Raw genomic sequence first — 22827 nt, forward strand, 5'->3', positions numbered from 1 at the left:
ATCTTTCTATGGGTCCTGCATGTCCAGTTGATCAAGTAGTCCAGGCAAGAACAGTTTCTTGCCCAAATGGCTATTTTGGCCAAGGTAAAGATAAACTCCATATGAAGTGTCTTCAATGCCCATCCTCCTCTCTGAAGTAAATCGGTGCTGCCAGGAGCAGACATGTCTCACTGTCCAGAAAGTCTAAATTTTAAAAGTATTTTAAATGCCATATTTTGTAGATCTTTGAAGTATTTGAAGATTACCTATCTATCTGAAATATGTTTATGTATAGTCTAGAAGACTTAACTAACATGGCTACGAGTATGATTATCATAGATGACTAATTATTAATCTATTTTTAATTATTCATTTTAATTTAAAACGAGCTATACAAACATAATGCCTTAAACACGATTAGAAATATACACACAGTATAACAAAATTAACTTTAAGTTTGTATCAATAGACTAAAATCTATACTAATGTAAAACATTTTAAATGAGTTGTTGTTCTTTTAGAAGTAAGTTTATTAATCTACCCTTTTATCCTATCATATCTATATCATACCCCCTAGAGATTGTATTTATAATCAACCTGTTTTAAATAAAATAGTGGTTTTTTTCTGTCCCACACCAGAGGGCTCTTTTGATTTGGGACACAAGAAGCTCTTAATCTTTTATTTTAACAATGTGCTTGGGTTTAGAGAAGGAGTGAGCCAATTCCATCTCCAAAGCCAGCTTGATAATTTTGGGAATGTGGGTGTAGTTTTTCTTACTACTTCCTGCTGGAGGGGGGCGCTGTATCTTATGGGGATACAAAGAAAATTTTAGGATTATGGAGTCGTCCATTAGGGTGAACCTCTGAGCCAGTTGTCTTGAAACCATTCTGGATGTCAGATCATCTGGGCCATGGTGTCATCAGAGACCTTTCAGGTGGTCTTGGCTGATCAAACCTGATGTATCTTAATCTGGAACAAATCTACAGCCTCTGGCTTTCTGTGGAAACAAAAGCAGAGACTCTTTTCCAAAGCAACATATCCTTATATCCAAAATTTGAAGTCAAGGTACCTTTAAAATTTACATATTTATTTAACTCAACAGCTTTTACGATCAAATCTTTTTCTGCAGTTAAAAATCCCAAAGACAACATAAACCAGATTCTCTGTGTAATATCCATCTTTGTAAGATTGAAACAATGTTGTGGCTGTTGGCTCTGTCCACCTCAGCTTCCCAACATGGCAGTGGTACAGTTTACCGACAGCTCTGGGTCTGGAGTACCATCAACTATCAGAAGCAGTTCTATCAAAGCAGCGCATAGCCCAGAAACACGCCAGGAACCTGCCATAGTAGCTCAAACCGTCAGGCTGCCGCTAACTTGAGAGAGCCAACTAGGAAGCTGTTTTTAGCTCCGTTTTAGAATCTTTTTTCTCAGGTTTTAGGTGGAAATTCTTGTCAACACGTTGGGCGCCATTTGTAGTTAGAGTTTTTTTGCCTGCCCAGTCAGGACAAATCTCTCTTACCCGCCAGTCCCACAGTTGCTCAGACCCAACCAAGAAAGCATACAGAAACTTACATTGTTTACAAACTGTATGGCCGTGGTAGGCTTCTTGTTATCTGCTTCTTCTCTCTTAAATTAACCCATTTCTGTTAGTCTATACTTTGCCACATGGCTTGTGGCTTACCAGTGTCTTTACATGTTGTTTCTCATGGTAGCGGCTGGCGGTGTCTCTCTCCAACCTTCTACATCCCAGAATCCTCTTCTCTCTTGTCCCGCCTATACTTCCTGCCTGGCCACTAGCCAATCAGAACTTTATTTACACAGAGCGATATCCACAGCACATGCTAGACTCCAAGTCCTATCCTGATACCTCAATCACAGATGGTGTGATAAGCCTTTTTTTGTTCCTTACATTTTTTTACCTTCAAAGCCATGCTTCAAACTCTCATTGATTAATGTCCATCTCTAATCAGCTTCTTACTGTTTCCAGCTTTCTGCTACAGCAGGAAAGAGGGCACTGGGTTTGCTCCCCCCCCCCCCCCCCCCCCCCCCCCCCCTTAGAAAACCTGAGTGCACTTGGCCTCAGGCGCCTCTACCACCAATTTGCCTTTCTCCTCGAAGTGTCTCTGGCACCCACCCACCCTCTCGTGGGCATTCAGGAGTCTGTATAAAGTAATTTCCTCTGGATGGTAAGAAGGCCTATCTGTTCCTCATATGCGCACTCAATCACATTTCTTTCCCAAATTTCCTGTCACATTTTAAGAGCTCAAATGTGTTTCACTCAGCCTTGGTGAAATTAAGAAAAAGTACAAATAACCACAACGCTCAGTGGAAAACCTGGAGGAGAAATGGTACTCCAGCTGCATTATTCTGAGAACTCAAAATCCTCCAAGAACTTCACTGTCAGCAGTAAGGGGAGAGAGAGAGACAGAGACAGAAAGAGAAAGGGAGAGGGAGAGAGAGGAGAATTTATGTTCTCATCACTGAGAGAGCACCCTGAACAAGAAGCACTCACATATGTGACTCTAAAGACTTATTTCAGTTTATTTCACACAGCCTTAATTTTTGTTACTCTGGAAGCCAGAAACATGACCATGCTAAATAGGATTTTGCAGTTCGCTGATAACAGAAGGGGACATAAATTAACCATCTTCATCATTCAATTCAACATCAGCTAACAGCAGAAACACAATTGTACATTTCATATTAAATGTTTCACATAGCCTCAAAATCAAAAACAAAAACAAAACAAAACAAAACAAAAAACCCAAAACTCAAAAACGTAGTATGTGTCCATCCAACTTACTAAATGGGCAAGTTATTTTATGCTACATACTTTAAAACAAGCATCCAACTGAATCTTCTCAGTTTCACCTTAAAATTCAGGACTCAGAGTAATGGAGGGAAAAGCTCACTGGGCCTAACTGATCAAATTTTTAAAATATGGTGTATCTTTAAGAACCATCCCAGCACTCGGGAGGCAGAGGCAGGCAGATCTTTGTGAGTTCAAGGCCAGCCTGGTCTACGGAGCGAGATCCAGGAAAGGTGCAAAGCTACACAGAGAAACCCTGTCTCGAAAAACCAAAAAAAAAAAAAAAAACAAAAAAAAAAAAACCCCAAAAAACAAAACAAAATAAAAACAAAAACAAAAACAAAGAACCACAAATCTAAGATAGTATTCTACCTTATAAATACCTGATTAAACAATTTGCAAACTTTGAAATATACAGTATTTTAGTAAAAGATTAGGACTAAAAGTTACTATGTAGTAGGTTCATTGAGTGTTACCAAGATCAGGTGAAGACCCTGTGTACAGAGCTGAGAGACAGTGGCCTTCTCACTTGTTCTATTCTATTGCCTTTCGTGTGATTGAGACAAATGGTTTGTGTGAGATCAAAATGGGTTTCCTGGGAGAACAGCCAGATGTAAAGTTTCTTACAGACCTGTCCCTTTAGAACTGCTAGTCCTTGGTACACTCTGAAGCAAACGTGAGGCTTTCTCTTGTTGTCTCCCAACCTCTGTGGCAGGTTAAAGTTCATTGCTAAATATAAACAAGAGAGTGACCATGTTCTCAGAACGCTTGCTCCTTTGTATGGAACAGACAGCGCTCATATTGTACACATGTTCACAAGTTTGCTTTTCTCCACAGGAAAACTCTTTCAATCGAAGGACCTGCTTGACTTCGTACATTTTTTCTTGATGTTCTACAAAGTGAAGCCCATAGATATACTCTTAAATGACATTTTCCTGGTGAGGATGTGCAACTTGGGAGAGCATCTTGTAAGTGTCCTTGGTGAGGGTGTGCAACTGATCTGGGGAGACCCTGTGTGAGTGTCCCAGTGAGGGTGTGCAAGTGGGGAGGCCCGGTGTGTGTGAGTGTCCCTACAGAAACATCAAACAGACTGAGAAAATACCATCATGTCACACAATCACTGCAATATTTTTATTCGCAAAATAATGATGAGTGCAGCAGAACGTTAAGCTTCTGTGTCCTAAATTCTGCCTGTATCTCCATAATATTAAATGAAAGAATGAGGATCCAAAATAATGCTGAGAAAAGTCACAACACAGGGACAAAAACAAAGAACTACAACAACAACAAAAATCCAAGTCCCTAAAACAACAAAAAAGTACAGAGGTAAAGAGCAGAAAAAAAAGACATAAATTCAAGCATTTCAATATTTGTATAAAGTGTAAATTGTCCAAATGTACAAAGACAGATTATCAAAATGTTTTCTTAAATGACTGTGTATATGTGTGTCTGTGTATGAGTGTGTGTGGGTGTGTGTGTTCAGTCCAAATGTAGGGTGCAGACTGAAGGTTCTACATGGGAAAAGTAGCCCATGCATAGTGTAAGACATCGAGAAAAGTCAGGGTAGTGCCAGCAAGGGTTCTGTATTGGACCTCAGAGCAGAGCTGCTGCTCCAGATTGTCGAGTGGCCTGGGGGTTCCACAGATGTTCCACCGGGGACTGCCAGACTTCAGTTTGAAAAGAGAACTGATCTTGATAAGTTCCTAACAACTCTGATAAATTGAAAAAGAAGACAAGAGGCACCAATCTTAGAACAAGAAAATACAGCGACAGAATTTGCAGGCTTTAATAGGATAGCGAATGCTACAGTTACATACATGTAACCCCAACGTTAATAGGATAACGAATGCTACAGTTACATACATGTAACCTCAACGTTAATAGGATAATGAATGCTACAGTTACATACATGTAACCTCAACGTTAATAGGATAACGAATGCTACAGTTACATACATGTAACCTCAACGTTAATAGGATAATGAATGCTACAGTTACATACATGTAACCTCAATGTTAATAGGATAACGAATGCTACATGTAACCAATTCACAGGCCTTAATAGGATAATGAATGCTCCAATTACATACATGTAACCTCAGTGTAGAAAGGACATGGCAGCTCAGCAAGCCTCACACACTGCCGAAACTCATCCGTGATGGGATGGATGACCTGAATAAGCCTATGTGTAAGACAGAAATTCAGACAATAAATAGAAGCTCTCTGAGAAAGAAGTGTCCAAGTCCTGTTCATAAGTGAGTTCTATCCAAACATTTCAAGAACAAATAATAATGTTCAGATGAGTTTTATATTTTTCTGCTTTTTCTAAAAACAGATCTTGCCTCAGGTTTATTTGTAAAATCACTGATAGCACTATCTGCAAACAGTGTGTAGATGTGTCACATCAGTCTGTCTGTCTTCACATTGGCAGACAGAAGCCTTCTATGTGTACCCAGGAACCTGGGCACCTGTGGGAGCCTGAGCTGGAGCTGCAGTCTCACCTTTGCTTTGATAATGCTGCCTGTGGAGAACCAGCCCCAAGGCAGCACAGGGCTTGAGAGGAATCCACGGTGTTGGCGCGAACTAGGACTTTCCTGTCTGAGAGGTTTTAGGGAGAGAAAACATTCAAGCACACTCCTGACAGATTCTTTCTTTATTCTCTCCTGTTCCTCTCCCCCACCACTTAAATAACTCAACGAAGTCTTTTAGGCAATACAGGAGTCATAAAGAGGTTACATACCATTTCTCAAGTGAATGATTATTAGTAAAAACATGTCCCAGGCAGGGTAAAGACAAGTCAAACTAACCCATGACTATGTAAACATTTTGAACTAATACTCTGTAATTAGAAGTCATAGATCTCAGAGTTGGCTGATGAGTGCCAGGTTTCAGACAAAGAGACACTAGGGGTGGCATAGATTCTCTAGTTCAGGCTCAAGTGAATCTCCTTGAGCTACCATATTTCTCAGCCAGCACTTTCCACAGTACTATGACATAACACTTAAATCTTAAAATGTGCTTTCTGCCCTGTGTGTAACTCCTGAATATCCAAGAAAACCTGTAACCCTTGTTTTAGGGCTACAGAGTCAAATTATTCTCTGTAGCCCTGACTAATCAGAATTTATTTTCACAAATTGAGGTCATAAATAGGTACAAGGAATTAATTATTTGCCAGGTAGCAATAATTGAGCTGTCTTGTATTTATGATCTAGCTAGACAGATCAGCTAGTGTCTTTATGAACTACAGATTGGTTTTCTGGAAATGTTTATCTTAAAAACCATTATCAAGGCATCTGGTCTAATATAAAGCTATTTTGAAGCTTTGTTTTACCTAATGGTGCATATGAAACCTATGACTGCATTTCTCTGCATTAAGATTAAGGAAATTTGAGCCAGCTTTGCTCCTGGACTCGAATGTTTTTCTAAATCATAAATCTGATCTGTGTTCTAAAGCAGCTCCTAAGTGACACTCATAATCCTCACAGAACTCATAGGCCTTAGCTATGAAACATATCCTAGTATTTATTTTTATTTATCAAAACTCTGTATAAATTGGACAATAGAGCTTAAGGAGGAATCATCTTCCTGACAATCCACATATATAAATACCCAGTAGATCGGGATGTTTTCAAGAGATAAACGCACTACAATACAGGCAGTGGGGGATTCCCCACATCCGTATGCATCATATCAGATATCAGGGAAATATTATAACAGCAAACATGCGAAGGTAGAACAGAAACAAAAGATATTCTGGAGTCTGTAGCCTCGTGGCCTTGCCTAATGAAGTTATACCCATCAGAGAGTTTTTCTTCTGGTGGGCTGACACCTGGAACCTCAATCACTGTTCCTGTGACAGAGCCTGAAAACCTTGGCCATGTAGCCTGAAATCTGTTTCTCAAGCTTGTGATGAATAATGAAAGCAGGATGGCTGGGTTTGTGTTGGGGCTCTTAGCGTCTTGGGCTTAACTGGTTGCCTTGGACTTCACAAGGTCTTTGATGGCCTCTGCACATGCATGGTTGCCTTTGTGCTGTTTGCCTGCACCATCTTCAGGCCTTGATTATTATGCTTCTTGGTAAAGCACATGTTCCACAGGAACTTAGGGTCCACCTCCTTAAGGGATTCCTATCTTTGTGACTGGGGTTTCCTGATGCTATTTCTGTGCCGATTGATTATGTGTGGTGTGGTTCTTGGCCATGTCTGCATAGGAGTTTGTGGATCCTGAAGCACCTGGGAGTTTTTGTTTGTTTGTTTTTGTTTTTGTTTTTGTTTTGTTTTGGTTTGGTTTTTGGTTTTTCAAGACAGGGTTTCTCTGTGTAGTTTTGGGGCCTGTCCTGTATCTTACTCTGTAGACCAGGCTGGGCTTGACCTCACAGAGATCTGCCTGGCTCTGCCTCCCAAGTGCTGGAATTAAAGGCATGTGCCCCCTACCACCTGGCAACACCTGGGACTTTTTGAATAGTATACTGAGTATTGGACCTGGGGCCTTACCTATGCTCAGCAAGCACTCAACTCAACAATACATCAGCCTGAGAATTTAAACAAAAACAAAAACAAAAACAAAAACAAAACAAAACTGACTAAGAGGAGGCATCTCCAGCATGAGCTTGACATGAAGACCAAAGGGGATACAGGAAAGCAAGCCAAGGCTCAGCATCTGGAGGGTCAAGGCAGGAAGATCATGACTTGGAGGCAAACTTGGGCTACAGAATGAGGTTGAGATCAACCTGGGCTACACGGTCAAAGTCTCTGTCTCTGTCTCTCTCTCTCTCTGTATGTCTCTTTCTCGCTGTCTGTCTCTGTCTGTCTCTCTCTTTCACACACACACACACACACACACACACACACACACACACACACAGCTACAAAAATTCCCAACTAAACAGTGAATTAAAACAAAATAGTGATTTAAAATTTAATTTAAATTTAACTTAAATTAAAATTACATGCAATATAATCTATTCATTTAAATTTTTATGGAAGGGCTGGCAAAATAACTCAGTGATGGAGCATTTGCCCAGCATGTATGACTCCCTAGGTTCCTTACAAACCCTGCCATACAACACAACAAAATCTGAAAATTCCCAACCAAACAAAAGCAGTCTTAAGGAACAAAACCACGTGCTAATGTCAGTCAGGGTGCAGAAATCATGTGACAACAGTCATGATTAACTTTTAGACAAATGGGAATTGAACAGAGCTTGGGCTTCAGCAAAATGAGATACACCTGTGCTGTGAAAGGAACTCTCTAGAGGAGGGCAGGGCTGTGGTGGGTATCTGTAAGCGGAAAGCCTCGTCTTGTATCACAATAGGTTCAGAATTCGTAAAAGTTAATAACAGTTTAAAAAGAAGAAGAAAGAAAAGGTTTAGGGCTCTGAAGAGATGGTGCAGGATGACTCAAGGTTAAGGGTACTCGTTCCTGCAGAGGACCCAGAGGACTCAGGTTTGGTGCCCAGCACCCACTTGGCTCACAAGGCCTGTCACTAATGGTTCGGGGATCCAGGGTCCTCTTCTGATCTCCATGGGCACTGCTTGCATATGCATCTAAAACAGACACACAAAATAAAATAAATCTTTGCAAACGTGGACAAGCTCAAGTTAGCCAAGACATTCAATCTCTCTTACTACCTTGTGTAACCGATTCAGCCACAATTATCACCAGGCTGTGTTGGGGAATTAGGGGCAGGGTCGGGGAGGGGAACAGGAAGGTTACATTGCTTTCCTACTGGAAAATCTCTAAGACTATGTCAAATATTTCATATATGTTAACTATTTGAGCAATTTTATTCCATGTTAATTTAGTTTAAGCTGAAGAAACAGAAACACTTAACTACTTTTCTCTTATTATAAGATTCCTTAATCAAATATTTTCTTATACTTTTAGTGTTGGGTAGGAACACATTGAAATAAATTTGCTGGATTTTTTTTTTTAAACCTGTATGTGAAATTTTGAGATTTACTTTTCTGAATTTAAATGATAATAAATGATTCTCGAGTAGTGATGATCATTTGAAATGTTTTTGTTTGTTTTTAGGATAGAACCCAGGGCCTGGCCCATACTAGCCCAGTCCTCTACCTCTTGGTCATGTCTTAGCTCTGATTTGCTTTGAATAGCAGTGATGACATGGTCTCCCATTTTTATTTCCATGGAACTCATTCAAATGCTTTTCCACTTAGGATAGATTTTGTACTGTAATCAAATTCTTTTTCCATTTAAGAAGAGATTTTAGAGGATGTAGTTTGATGCAAAATTAACGAATACAGGAAAACAAAGGTGTGATCATGTACTCTGACAGCATTGTATAGATAGGAAAACATCCCCCAAAATCATCTAAGCTATTGAAAAGAGAGAAGAGACAGTTGTGTGGCTCACACCTGTAATCCCAGCCAGTACAGGAGGCTGAAGTAGGACAATTGTCTTGACCTCAGAGTCAGTGTGTGCTATCTACTAAGTTCTTGGGCAGCCTGGGCTACCGAGTAGTGAGATCTAGCCTCAAAAAAATCAAACCATCACCACAACAAAAATCTACTTTAAGAAGAGTGAGAATGAGGGAATGAAAACACAGACTGTAGGCTGACTTCGTGTGAGCTCAGGGAGCCACACCCCTCCACAGAGCTTCCCCATACCCTTCTCTTCTGCTGGGCTGTTATGTAGGAAGGTCCCAGAACTGAATGTGTTGTGCCGAATTTTAAATACAAATATAGAACTTTGAACAAAACTAATCTAAACAAAATCCTATGGGCAGTAAATGCGGTAGAGAGTTAGTACTGGAATCTGTGTGAAGGTGGCCGCTTGCCCTTTCACCAGGGGAGCTGTATACGACGCCAGAAAGGAGTTCGGATTCAATACAGACCATCTCTGTTCCAGCATGTGGGCACCCATTCATCATTTCCTGGACGAAAACAGTACCTCAAGGTAAAATTCTGAAATGGAACTTCAGTAACATAGCCTCGATGAACTTAGAAAAGAAGAAGTGAGGATTGTGATAATATGCCTGTCATTGAAAGTTTATGCATTTATATTGCTATAATTAACAAGACAATTCCATGAAGTTTATCTAGTAATTAAAAGAGGTTTATTTCAGGGGTAACTTACAACCAATAAGGGGTCGATTACAGGATCCAGGAGAGATGAGATACAGTCCAGCGTAGTTCTATGGGGAACCCTGTCTTAGCCTGCAAATCCAGCCACCAGGACCATGAAGAGCTAAGAGAGCAAACATGTATGCATCTCGGGTCTTAAGGGGTCTCCTCTTGGCCACACCCCAGGGGCAGGACATAGGCAGGTGAGGCAGTTACTTGCTACCACACTAGGGGCAGTGTTTCAAGGGTCAAAGCTATCTTCCAAGAACCCAAGTCATCTGCCACGGTAAAAAGCATTTGGTCTGCATAAATTTATTCTTATTAGCTGTGCAATCCAAGTAAGACTTAAAAAGTGTTTTGAAAAAAAGAAAAACACAGCAGCTGTCACTGTTTGGGTCTAAAATAAAAATTGTTAGCAAGAATATTTCAGAAATGGAAAGCCCTTATAAATATAATCAGTGTGTTTATTTAGATAACTATTGACCAAATGAAAAAAATCAGTATTATGTCATGTTCAGTCATTCTTAAATTTCACATCAGTTTTGGAAACAGTGTTACTGTCGCTGTGAAGGGTACCTGAAACAACCAACTTAACACAAGGGTAAGGTTTGTCTTGGCTCACAGTTCAAATAGGGTCAGCCCAGGCTTGCTAAACCCTTTTGCTTTGGGTCTGTGGTGCAAACACAGGGTAGAGAAACTGAGCGAAGAAAGAAGGGCCTGGGTCACAAGTACACACCTCCAGGAGCCAGAATCTTCCCCTTGGGTTCTGTCTCTTAAAGCTTTCTCCACTATCCTGCTGCCAGAGCCTGGTGACCAAAACTCCATACGTGTGCCTTTGGGGGTTACCCAAACCACAGTGGCATCTAGATGGTTAAGAGGAAACAGTTCAGGTTCCAAAAGGCACGAGTTTGTCATGGTGATGCAGAGTGGATTATGATCCTGGGGAGCCCCACACTCTGCTTCCTCCATCTATGAAACCAAGAATTTAAGTCATCCAGAAGCCATCTTCTATCACTGACAGCATCGGCCTCTCTGCCATTAGTGTCTTCGCACACCAAGGGAAATATTACATAGATTCTTTGTCATCTGAAACGTCATCATTCAGGCCTGCCCCTTTCTCTCTCGCACTCTGTCGCTGTACGACACTCATTGTAGGGAGTGGGCTCTGTCAGTGTTGGGCCCCAGCTGGCAGGAAATCTAAGGCTAAGATCAGACCAGACAAAGAAGGCCCTGGAACAGCAAATAGTGATCTGTGAACCCATATGCAACTGTAAGAGCATCAAACACATGAAGGAGGCAGCAGGTACACAGAGGAATCCTCTAAGACCTCAGTCTGGGTGTGGTTATAATGGGACTCTTTTCTCATGTTATATATTTTGTCTGGTAAAAGAATTTAATCTAGCTGAGCAGTAGTGGCACACGCCTTTAATCCCAGCAGAGGCAGGTGAGTCTCCTGAGTTCATCAACATCCTGGTCTACAAAGTGAGTTCTAGGACAGCCAGGGCTACACAGAGAAACCCTATCTTGGGAAAAGAAAGGAAGAAAGGAAGGAAGAGAGAAAGAGAGAGAGAGAGAGAGAGAGAGAGAGAGAGAAGGGGGAGAGAAGAAGGGAGAGAGAGAGGGAGGGAGGGGAGGGAGGGAGGGAGGAAGGAAGAATATTTTAATCTAACCTTGTTAATTCATGATGGGTTAAAATGAATGAGTACATAATACCTTATATTTAGATATCATAATCTTGGTACTTTTCATCTTAGCCTTCACAGCACATAAGATAGACATAAGTAACAATTTAGCCCTCTACCAAATGTGAGTATACTAATTTTTTTTTTTTTTTTTTTTTTTTTTTACATTTCTAACAGGACATTTTTTACTAGGATTTCCCTAAATCTCACAATTTCTTTAAAAATTATCAGACTCATTTGTTGGGAAAAGGGCACAACAAGAATCAGATTTTTTTTCAGATTATACTGGATAAGAGACTACATTATACTGTTTAATATTAAGCCTTCAGTAATAAAGTGAGTATACAAATTCAATCTGTCTGTACACTTATCAGGTGGCTGTTCATCTCACATCATAAAATAATCTTGCACCTTCTATGGATTCAAACTTGTTACTAGACTTCCCTTAGTGTTCATTACTTAAGTGTTTCAAAAACATTTGTATGAATTAATAATGTGTGACACTTACCATAAAACTTTTAAATGTACGATAGAACTACACTGCAGATTTATTAAGAAATCAATTCATTTCTGGTCACTAGCTTATAGCAAACTAATTATCATATCCTTTTAATGATGAACCTTAGTTTTGAAATTTCACTAGACCTTCAAATTTAGTAAATGTTCTGTAATACATTTATAGCAAAAACGTTTCTTTTGTGTTAGTGGAATGGTAGTTTCTTTAAGTGACTGCAGAAGACTCCAAAGGGCGTGTGCCTTGCGGTGACAGGCAAGTGAGTGCTTTTCTGTAACGTTTGTGTGAGATCATTCTCATTCTCGTGCTGTGTGCTGCACTTGGCCACACTGCTCCATCGACTCTGAATTTCACTTAAGCGATGAGTTTATTGTTGTTTGAGACAAGGTCTCTCTATGTAGCCTAGGCTGACCTCAAACTCCAATCCCTCTGTCTCCATCTCCAGAGCGCTGGGATTGCAGTGAGCATCATCATGTGCTGCTAGCAGTAACTGTGATTTCACTTTTCAATTTTCTTTATGTTTACTTATATGTATTGTGGGGGAAGAGAGGGTATGTGCATGTGAGTGCAGGTGCCTGAGGACCCTCCAGAGCTGGCACTACAGATGATTGGAATTGTGAGTCATATGATGTAGGTGCTGGGAATTGAACTCAGGTCCCCTGGGAGAGCAGTTCTTACTCTTAACTGCTCAGCCATCTCCCCAGACCAACAATAACTTTTTCAAAGAGGTTTGCTGTGTGCATTGCTGCATGCATTGTTGCATACATTGTAATAAGTAATAGAAAATGCATTAGCTGAATAATTATTTAAGGCTCGTCCTTGACTTTTTTTTTTTTTTGAGCTGAGGACCAAACCCAGGGCCTTGTGCCTGCTAGGCAAGCGCTCTACCACTGAGCTAAATCCCTAACCCCCCGCTTCTTTTTCTTCTGAGGGGCTTTTTAGCTAACAGACAAAGTGATGGGTTTTATTATGGCATTTTAATGCATATTTTGTTGTCCCTGTTCCCCTCCCCATCTCGCCCCAAACCCTGCCTGGTCCTGCGCCCCCATTCCTCCCTGTCCCCTCTCTTGCTTTCTTGTCACCTGCATCCATGGTCTTCCTTTCTCTCTTCCCCATCACTTCTGCCCTCCTCATGGTCTCTTCAAAGTGACTTTCACACGGCCTACAGTGTTTCTTACCTGCAATGACCTTTTATATACACGCTTTCTCAGGAGCCCTACAGATGAAGTCTACATTTGGTGATTTAACAGTACAACCATGTTGAGATTGGTGTTACCTACCAGTGCAAGTGATGAATTGATGAACTATAGCATTTGTTGATGCCCTGCTCTCTTTTCTGCTTCAAGGAGATGGTATGATAATATTGAGGTGAACACAATAACTGAGTAATATCAGGAAATTACTGCAGAAATGGTTATATCTTTACTGATTAAAAAGTTCTTTCTGAATGTTACAGATGTCTTGTTTTTATTTCACAAATATTAAAGATAATAAACATACAAGAAGAAATGTTGTCATACCCGATCCTCTGACATGTTGGTTTCTAATGGTATCTTTCAGAAACAAGAAGAGTAGGAAGATAAATTACCTAGGAGAGGACAAATCAGTGAACACAGTACTTGAAGGCATTAAATGACTTCTTATGTCAAGACAAAAATAGAGCTTTTGTCAGGGATATTATTAGCCTAAAGAGTTGAATTTAAAACAGTACAATTAGAGACATTACTAACATTTAAATATTATATTTTATTGATGTTGACAGTAAGGCCATTACACTGAAATATCTAACAGCTCAGAAAGTGTGCTACTGTCATGAACAGTCTCTGTGGGAACTGATCTGTGTGTTGTGATAATTTTGCAAAGATATCTAAAGAACTAGAAAACATAGATCCTGCCTGCGCCTGTTTGTACCACCATGTCTTATAGCTGTTAGTTATTTGCGGTGCTCTTACCCTGCAAGGAAACATCCTGAAACACGACAAATCCACAGAAGAGTTTTTATTAAGATATAATAGGAAGAGACAGACGTGACAGGCCTGTGGGAAACACACGTGGTCAAGATGGAAAGGGTGAGGCCGGTGGAAAATGGTGCTGGCTTATAAAGGTTGGGCTGTGCATGCGTATAAGAACCCATGTGGCTACTCCACAAATGCACATAGATCACATGGCTGTGCGCATGCTTTATGCAACCACACAAAGCCATGGGGTCCTAGTCACGCGAGATATTTTGACCCAGAAATGGCTATTTTGAACCAGAAATAACTAGGCGGAAGTGTCTAGGTCTGCCGGGCATGCCCAACCGTGGGGGCATGCTGTGAATTCATATATCATCCCTGACTTGTTTTTTTTCTAAAAAAAAAAAAAAAAGAAAGAAAGAAAGAAAAGAAAAGAAAAAAATGTGGATGAGTGGGTATGGGGTGTCGTTTCTCTCAAAGACTGCTTCAGGCTGAATGGTGGGCATTGGTTGGCATTTGGGGGAAATGGGGAGGCTGGCTCCTGAAGTCCTGGGATGAAGTTCTGTCTTCCCGTGTCCTCCAGCTGTCCGTCCTTCATGGTGTGGCTGGGAACCTTCTGTCTGACAAGATACTGGTGACATAAAAGCTTAGAGAAAAGAATCATTATTATTTTATTTTTGGAGCTGACACTTATCTGAGGTACATCTGGCCTGTCTGGATGGAGACATGTTAAAAAGGTGGCTGTGATAAAATTAATGATTATTATGGTGTTTGAGTACTCTGCTTAATTTTTACCTGAGACAAGCCTTATTCGAGGTAGTTTATTTAAGGCACCTGTTTGTTTAATTAGTTTAGCATTTAGGAAACACAGGTGATCAGTTGCTGAGTATTGAACAGTGACAGACTGTTATATCCTTACCGCCTGGATATTTTGATGGTCCTTTTGCCTCCAGCTCTGTGTGGCCCTAGTTGGGAAAGGAAGGGGTGATACCTTGTTTCCCTGGAATTGGTGACAAGGCAGTGGATCCTGATGTCCTCTGGAGCTTGAGAGTGCAAGGCCCTGTTTGTTTTACTGTATATGAAGAGAGATTTTTCTGGGATGGGGGTGAGATAAAAGGTTTTAGATGAGACAGGTGGACCCAGTGAGGAAAGCCCTCGAGTTTAGCAGCTGTAGGAGTCACAAGAATTACCTTGAAGGGTCCCTGCCACTTAGGGGAAAGGGGTGAAGGGTGCTGGACTGGAGGAAAAAGAAGAACCTGGGCCCCGATGTGGATTGGAGGTGGACAATGATTATCACACGGCTGGGGTAATGACCAGTCTGTGTAGCTCCATAGGATAGACCTTAGGTGACATAGAAGGGGAGTTAACTGGAACAGTTGGAGGGTTGGATAAAAGACCTGGTGTTAGAACTGGCCTTTCTTACATTAGTTCAAACGGAGAAATTGAAAGAGGCTTTTTGGGAAGAGCCCTGAGCCTGAGAAGAGCTAGAGGCAATAATCTTACCCAGTCGAGGTGAAGCTCCTGTGACATCTTAGTAAGAATGGTTTTTAAAGACCGGTTGGTACACTCCACCTTTCCTGAGGATTGAGGACGGTATGGGATATGAAAACGCCAAGGGATGTTAAGAGCCTTAGCTAGTGTCTGAGAAATCTGAGAGGTGAACTCCGGGCCATTGTCAGACTGAAGGGAAGCAGGAACCCCAAACCGAGGAATAATTTCTCAGAGAAGGAGGTCTGCAGCTGTCTGAGCCCGCTTATTAGAAACTGGATATGCCTCCACCCAATTTGAAAATTAACCCACCATCACAAGGAGATATTTAACTTTCCTGACGGTGGGCATATGGGTAAAATCGAGCTGCCAGTCAGTCCCTGGAAGGGAACCTTTAGTCTGTTGGGTGGGAAAAGGCTGACACCTGTACTTGGTATTGGGATCTGTTTTTTGGCAGACCTCACAAGAGGCAGTAATAATTCTTAAGAACTGTAAGTCCTCAGAAGTGGGCTGCAGGTGAGCTTTTACGAATTGAGACAGAGCAAGATTATTAGGATGAAAGAGCTGGTGTAGGTAGGAGAGAATTTGCCTAGTGTCAGGAGTTCCCTGTGAGGGTGTAAGCTGTACTGTATGGATTCCCTGTGGTGGGTGAGGTGAGACTTGGCCCTGGAGGGCCGCTGTCCTGGCTGCCTGGTCAGCCCGGTTGTTTCCCCTGGAGATGATAGAGCTATCGGTCTGATGAGACCGGCAGTGGACAATTCCTATAGCCTTGGGGAGGTGGGAAGCCTCCAGCATGGCCATTATTTGGCCTGAGTTAGATATGGATCCCCCTTTTGCTGTGAGAAGGCCACGCTCCCTCCAAATAGCAGCATGGGACAGGAGGATATGAAAAGCATATTTGAAGTCTGTGTAACATTTAGAGATTGTCCCTGTGCCAATTGGAAGGCACAGGTGAGAGCTATCAGCTCAGCCTGTTGGTTAGTGGTGTGTGTGGGTAATGCCTGTGCCTCTATTATCTCAGTATCTGACACTATGGCATAATCTGTTTTACAGGCCCCTTCATATAAAAAGGAGCTGCCATCTGTGTACCAGGTATAAGTGGCCTGGGGCAATGTGCCCTCCTGTATGTGTGAAGGGTGAGGTAACAGTTCCTCTAAGGTTTCAGTGCAGGAATGAGAAGGAGAATAGTCAGCATTAGGTTGAGGGAGGAGGCTTGAAATATTAAGAGGTGGACAAGTCTGGAAAGTAAGTGTGGCATCCTCTAGTAATGTCCCCTGGATAGAAAGAACCCAGGAAGGAGGTCAAGTTTGTAAGCCTTTGTAAGTCAAGAGATGGGACAGATTATGGTGAGACAAGACAGTAATGGGTGACCCAAAGCTTAGCTTCTTTGACTTCCGAATAAGGAGCTCTGCAGCTGCTAGGGCATGGATGCACAGCGCCCAGCCCTGACTGGTAAGGTCTAACTTCTTTGACAGATAGGCTACAGGTGCAAAGGAGGGTCCCGGCTGATGCCCTAGAGTTCCCAGGGCAAATCCCTGTTTCTCTGTTACATAGAGGGAGAAGGGACGGGTTAAGTCTGGAAGATGAAGCGCTGGGACCTGAAGAAGAGCCTGTCAGAGCCTCTGAAAAGGTTTAGTGACAGGATGGAGGAGGGGTTCGTGTGGCGAGCCCTGAGCTGCCTCGTATAAGGGGCGAGCAAGGAGAGAAAAAGATGGAACCCACGACCGTAGGAAGTCAGCTATTCCTAAGAAAAACAGAATCTCCTGTTTAATAGAAGAGACTGTAAGAGACTGGATTAGACATTTTCTGTCTACAATAATAGCCTTATGGGTTGGGGTAATAGTTAGACCCAAGGAGATACCCTGTAACCTCGGCTAGATAAGAAATTTAGGAGAGCAGAGGTGTTAGTTTGGCTAACCTGTAAGGATGGGATACAAAGTAAAGTATCATCTACATATTGTATTAGTTTAGAGCCAGGGAGAGACAGAGAAAGCAGGTCAGAGGCCAGAGCCTGACCAGATAGGTGTGGACTGTCTCTGAATCCCTGTGGCAGAACAGTCCAGGTCAGCTGTGTGGACAGGTGAGTGTCAGGGTCAGTCCAGGTGAAAGCAAAGATATTCTGAGACTGAGGACTGAGGGGAATAGAAAAGAAAGCGTCTTTGAGATCCAGAACAGCGAAGTGAGAGGTTCCTGAAGGGTGGTAGACAGGAGGGTATAAGGGTTAGGCACTACAGGGTGGAGAAGGACCACTGCAGAGTTAATGAGCCGGAGATCTTGGACCAGGCAGTAGGTTCCATTAGACTTTTTAACTGCAAGTATGGGGGTGTTAAAAGGTGAAGAGGTTGGGCGTAGCAGCTTTTTCCTGAGAAGGTCAGAAACGATAGGCTTAAGTCCCCTTAGACTCTGGAGTGAGAGAGGGTACCGAGCTTGGGTGATATATCTGGTAGGGTCTTGTAGCTGGATAGTAATAGGCTGATGGTGTCTAGCAATAGAAGGGTTTTGGGTATCCCAGACTTTTGGGTCTACCTGAGAGGCTGGCAAAGGAAAAGAATTGTTAGAGTCAGTAGAGTGAGTGGCTAGGAGAAGGAGGAGAGGAGCTGCTGGCGCGTCTGGGACGAGGCGAATGTGTGGAGCGAAAGAAATGGACGCTCCTACCTTAGCTAGAAGATCCCTTCCCATTAAAGGTACAGGGCAGCTTGGCACCACTAAGAATGTGTGTGAGAGAGGGATGACTCTGAAAATGCAGTTGAGTGGTGGTGTCTGGTGAGGTAGGTAAGGCTGTCCCCCAACCCCGACAATAGGGAGACGAGAAGGAAAGGGCCCCCCAAACTCTTTCAGGACAGAGTAGGTAGTTCTGGTGTCCAGAAGGAATGAGATGGGGCGCCCATTTACTTTTATCACTACCCTAGGTTCCCTGTGTGAGATGGGAGTGGCTGGGGTGGAAACCGGGCAGCATCAGTCGTAGCTGTAAGCCAAGCCTACAAAGTCAGCCGGAGGGTGGTCTTCGTCTGGCGTTCCTATGTCACCTGGGACATTAGGACAGTCAGCTGACCAGTGACCCTTTTGGCAACATTTTGGACAAGGCCTTGTTGGTGCCCTTTGTGGGGCGGTGGTGCAGGCCCGGGCCCAATGGCCTTCTTTCCCGCATTTGAAACAGGAACCACATGGCTTTTGGGGAGCCGGTCGGATAGTGTTTGCCAGCATCTGGTAGTTATTTTTTTGGGCCTTCTCATCTCTCCCATGGTACACCTTAAATGCTATCACCGGCTCATCTGCTTGTGGGGTCAGAGGGCCATTCTCTAAACGTTTAAGTTTATCCCTAATGTCAGGGAAGCTCTGTGAGACAAAGTGGGTCCTGAGGAGCTGCCTGCCCTCAGGGCTTTCCAGGTCTAAGCTAGTGAACTGAAGTAGAGCCTTGGTGAGCCGCTCTAAGAAGTGAGACGGATTTTTGTCCTTATCCTGAATTACCATTTTTAGTTTTTCATAGTTTACTGGTTTTAGGGCAGCCTTATGGAGGCCTGTCAGGAGACAGGTAATAAACCTATCTCTGGCTAAAGATCCACGCTGGGTGTTATAGTCCCAGTGTGGTTCTTGATCAGGAACTGCCTCAGCTCCTGGAGGATGTGAGGGGTTAGTCTGGTGAACTTCATCTGCATGAGTTCTAGCCTGTTCCCATACTCGCCTGTGCTCCTCAGGAAGTAAATTATTAGAGAGTATCATGTATATATCATGAAAGGTGAGACTATAAGATTGTTATATATTGAAACTGTTTAATAAAGGAAGCAGAATTAGAAGTATAAGAACCCAGCTTAATTTCTATCTGAGAGAGTTCTGCGAGAGAGAATGGAACATGAACCTTAATCAGTCTGTCCACACCAGCCACCTCTCGCAAAGGGAGAACAGTGGACGGGTTTGGATGGCTGGAATCAGGCACTTTAGCAGTTCGAGAGCGTGTAGTAGGCAGAGTGAAAGTTGGAGCCAGAGCAGGGCCTCTGGAAACGGCCACTGCCGAGGAAGAAACAGCTGCTGCCGAGGAAGAATTGGCTTTAGAGGAAGAAGAATCGGGAAGAGGAGCTGAAGGAACAGATGCCCTAGGAGTAGGGGTGGGAGCCGGAGGTCAGATAGGTGGAGGTTCATTAGCAGGATCTAGAGTCAGAGATTCCGGAGTCAGAGAATCATCAGGTTTAGGCATAGCTAGGAGCACATGAGCGGGAGAGAAGGAGTCCAGAAGAGAAGGCTTAGCACTGAGAAAGAGGAAACCGATGATATAGGGCAACTCTTTGCATTTGCCTGTTCGCTGGCAGAAATTAGATAACTCCTGTAAAATATCGGGATCTAAGGAGCCACTCGGCGGCCATTTTTTATTATTTTCTAAAGCATACCTGGACCGTTTCTTAGTACAGAGATGGATAAGTTTAGGAATCTTTAAGTGAGGCATTAAGGTAAGAGGTTTTAAAGCCTCAAGAAGACAGCCCAAGGGAGAGGAAGGACTGATCAGGTTGGAAGCCTTATTTCCCATGTCTGCAGCTGCCAAATAATTAACAATAGCCACCTTTTAATAAACACATATTCAAATTTCAGCTATAAACCCACCCGAGTGCCATAGAAACTGATCATCAGATACCTTGGTGTGTGACATAGTTTTGATAGTTATTCATTTCTAAAAATGTCACAGTTGGGTCTATGAATTGTTTGGGAACCAGTTATCTTTCCATCTGTTCTTTATTGATTTCTGATTGCATTGCTGTTAGGATGAGTTTATCTGTGTGATAATATCTGAGGACTCTTGTGAATTCAAGTGTTCTGTAGCTTAGGCAAGAATGTGTGGTCCCTGAACGTGCCTTTTCAAATGTTGCATTCACTTGTTTCTGTGGATGTTTATTTTAGAAATTAAAAATGCCCTTTTTTTTGTTGTTTGTTTTTTGAGACAGGGTTTCTCTGTGTAGATTTGGTACCTATCTTGGAACTCACTTTGTAGACCAGGCTGGCCTCAAACTCACAGAGATCTGCCTGGCTCTGCCTCCCGAGTGCTGGGATTAAAGGTGTGGGCCACCACCGCCTGGCTAAAAATGCCTTTTTAAAGTATTCTAAATTGTTGGATACAGAGTTCCCTAGTATTTAAGGTTTTTTTAGTCCAGTTTTTTATAGGCATCTCTTAAGGCAGCTATTCAATAGTGAAATATTTCATTTACTTTATATATTTTAAACAATAAGAGATAATTCTTTTTTCTTATATTTTAGCTGGATGCTATGACTTAATTTTGTGTGTATATGTTATACACAGGTATGTGTGCATGCTCTTGTATGGGCAGATGCCCATAAATATGCAGGTGTGCATTCTCATGTATGTGCATTTGTATGGAGGTCAGAGGTCAACTTTGGATGGCATTCCTCAGTAGCCATCTGCCTTGTTCTTTTGAAACAAGCCTCACCGGGGCATGGGGTTCGTTGGTTTAGTCAGGTGACTAAGCTTTCTCACCAGTCCACACGCATTGACTCAGCATGACCTGTGGCACATGACAGTTTATAAGACTGCAGAAGGTAAACTGTTGCGTCCATTTTCTCCTCTCCTGTGGGAAGAACAGCAGTACAGATGACTTCCAAAGAGTTTAAACTTAACTGAAAATTTCACCATTTGAAGTGTCTTAATTAAATATTTTACTTCATATTCATAAATGCATATGGTATGTTAGGATCCAGATTGTCTCCCCAGGCATATGCTAAGCAAATACAAAAAGTCAAAGGTCCCTCCAGGTGCAGTTCTTCTCAAGAGGCAATGGTCCTCAAACACTGCTTACTTGGACCTGTAAGCCAGTCATCCAAGCCAGGAGCAGAAGGACCAGGAGGTTAGGACCTTATGCTGGTGCAGGCACTGAAAGACTGACAGCCCAGCATGAGGCTGAAGGCAGATGCCCTGATACTCAAAGGGCTATTCGAACCACAGCTGGATCCTGGGAACATGCAGGAGCTGAAAGGAAACATGAAGGAAATAGAAAACAGACAAACAAACAAACAAAAAGCAGTTTATAAAGAAATGATTTGCAAAGTTTGGGAGTCTGGCACACAGCATTTCTAGGAACATTGTTTGATGTACTGAGGGGAGTGCCCTCAGTGTCCATTCTTGCCCATCTCTGCTGCTCACAAATGCAGGGTGGCAGGGAGTCATGGACCTGTCCTACCACTCAGGATCTTAGACTCAAGGTGTCTCAGGAGGAGACTCAAAGAATCTGGTGCTATTTGGGGGCATAAATAACTGCTTCATTGGTGGCTTGGGCATTTACTTTGTAGCAATAACATTGACTCTGTTATTGAAATCATTTTTCTGCAAGGCACATCTGTAGGCGCTGAGTATTGCAGCAGGTCTGTAGAAACCGGATCTTCTAGGTTTTTAATGAACGTTCTTCCTTAAGCTCTACAGACTGTGGGAGTATGAGAGCCGTTCTCTGTTGTCCAACCTTCTCTCAAGTATTGATATAAAAAGCCACCAACTGCACTTTTTGCTTCTGACCATGTTAGTCTTTTCCATCCCTGCTGTGGGATGTCTGCTGCAAGCCACAAAGATATATGAAGTAGGATTTCAGCTGAGTATGATAAGCTAACACCTGGAAGAAGCCAAGGGCCTTCCAGAGGCTAAGCCAAGGCTCAAGGAGTCTTGGTGATGTTGGCTTTTGATTATTAGCCGTTTCCTGCTATGGATTTCTCATGTGCTAGTGTAGCTTTCCCATCATTCTTTGGGCACAATTTCCCCTCTACTAGAGGAATATTTAGATAACCTTCTGAGCAGTAACACAGCCAGGATCCCTAATTTAGGCCTTTCTGTTGTTATTGTCATTAGCAGCGTCTGGCCAGGGCCATCCCTGGACAGACAAAAGTATCTTATCAGAGATACCTCTGTACTCTTTAAGAACAGACTTAAGCATCCAGACTATCTGCTTGAGAAGGCCTAGAGGATGTGCCAATTAAGCTTAACTTTCTCCCTTTTCAAAGTCTTAACTCTAGTTTTAGATCCACCCTTAACTATTAACTCAGAACTAAAGGGTTCCAACTTACAGGTACATCTAGCTGTGATGGAAGTTGCCTAGCCAAATTGCCTAATGACCGAGCACACTTCCTCCCACTCTGCCAGGGACTGTGGGAACAGAAATAGCTTGGAGAGATAAGGGGTAAAGGGATAAAAGACAGTTTTATTTTCAGAGCAAGGACTAGACAGAGAAGAGAAAAGAGAGTAGATCTAGATGGGTAAGAACTGGGGAGGAATGAATTAGATGGGGAAGAACTACATTGAAGGGCTAAAAGGGAATACTAGCGGAACAA

General features: G+C 42.5%; 1 protein-coding gene across 1 annotated transcript in view; it reads left to right on the forward strand.

The window, feature by feature from the left end:
* The window catches only part of Mgat4d (MGAT4 family member D), a 32385-nt gene extending 19581 nt beyond the window's left edge, over positions 1 to 12804 (forward strand). The window contains exons 10-12 of the mRNA XM_036187586.1: positions 3629 to 3759; positions 9600 to 9707; positions 11734 to 12804. Of these exons, the coding sequence (XP_036043479.1) occupies positions 3629 to 3759; positions 9600 to 9707; positions 11734 to 11748 (254 nt within the window). The 3' untranslated portion in view covers positions 11749 to 12804. The remainder of the gene's footprint in view (positions 1 to 3628; positions 3760 to 9599; positions 9708 to 11733) is intronic.
* Positions 12805 to 22827: the final 10023 nt, after the last annotated feature.

This window comes from Onychomys torridus, chromosome 5 (assembly GCF_903995425.1).
Source record: "Onychomys torridus chromosome 5, mOncTor1.1, whole genome shotgun sequence".
Lineage (NCBI taxonomy): Eukaryota > Metazoa > Chordata > Mammalia > Rodentia > Cricetidae > Onychomys > Onychomys torridus.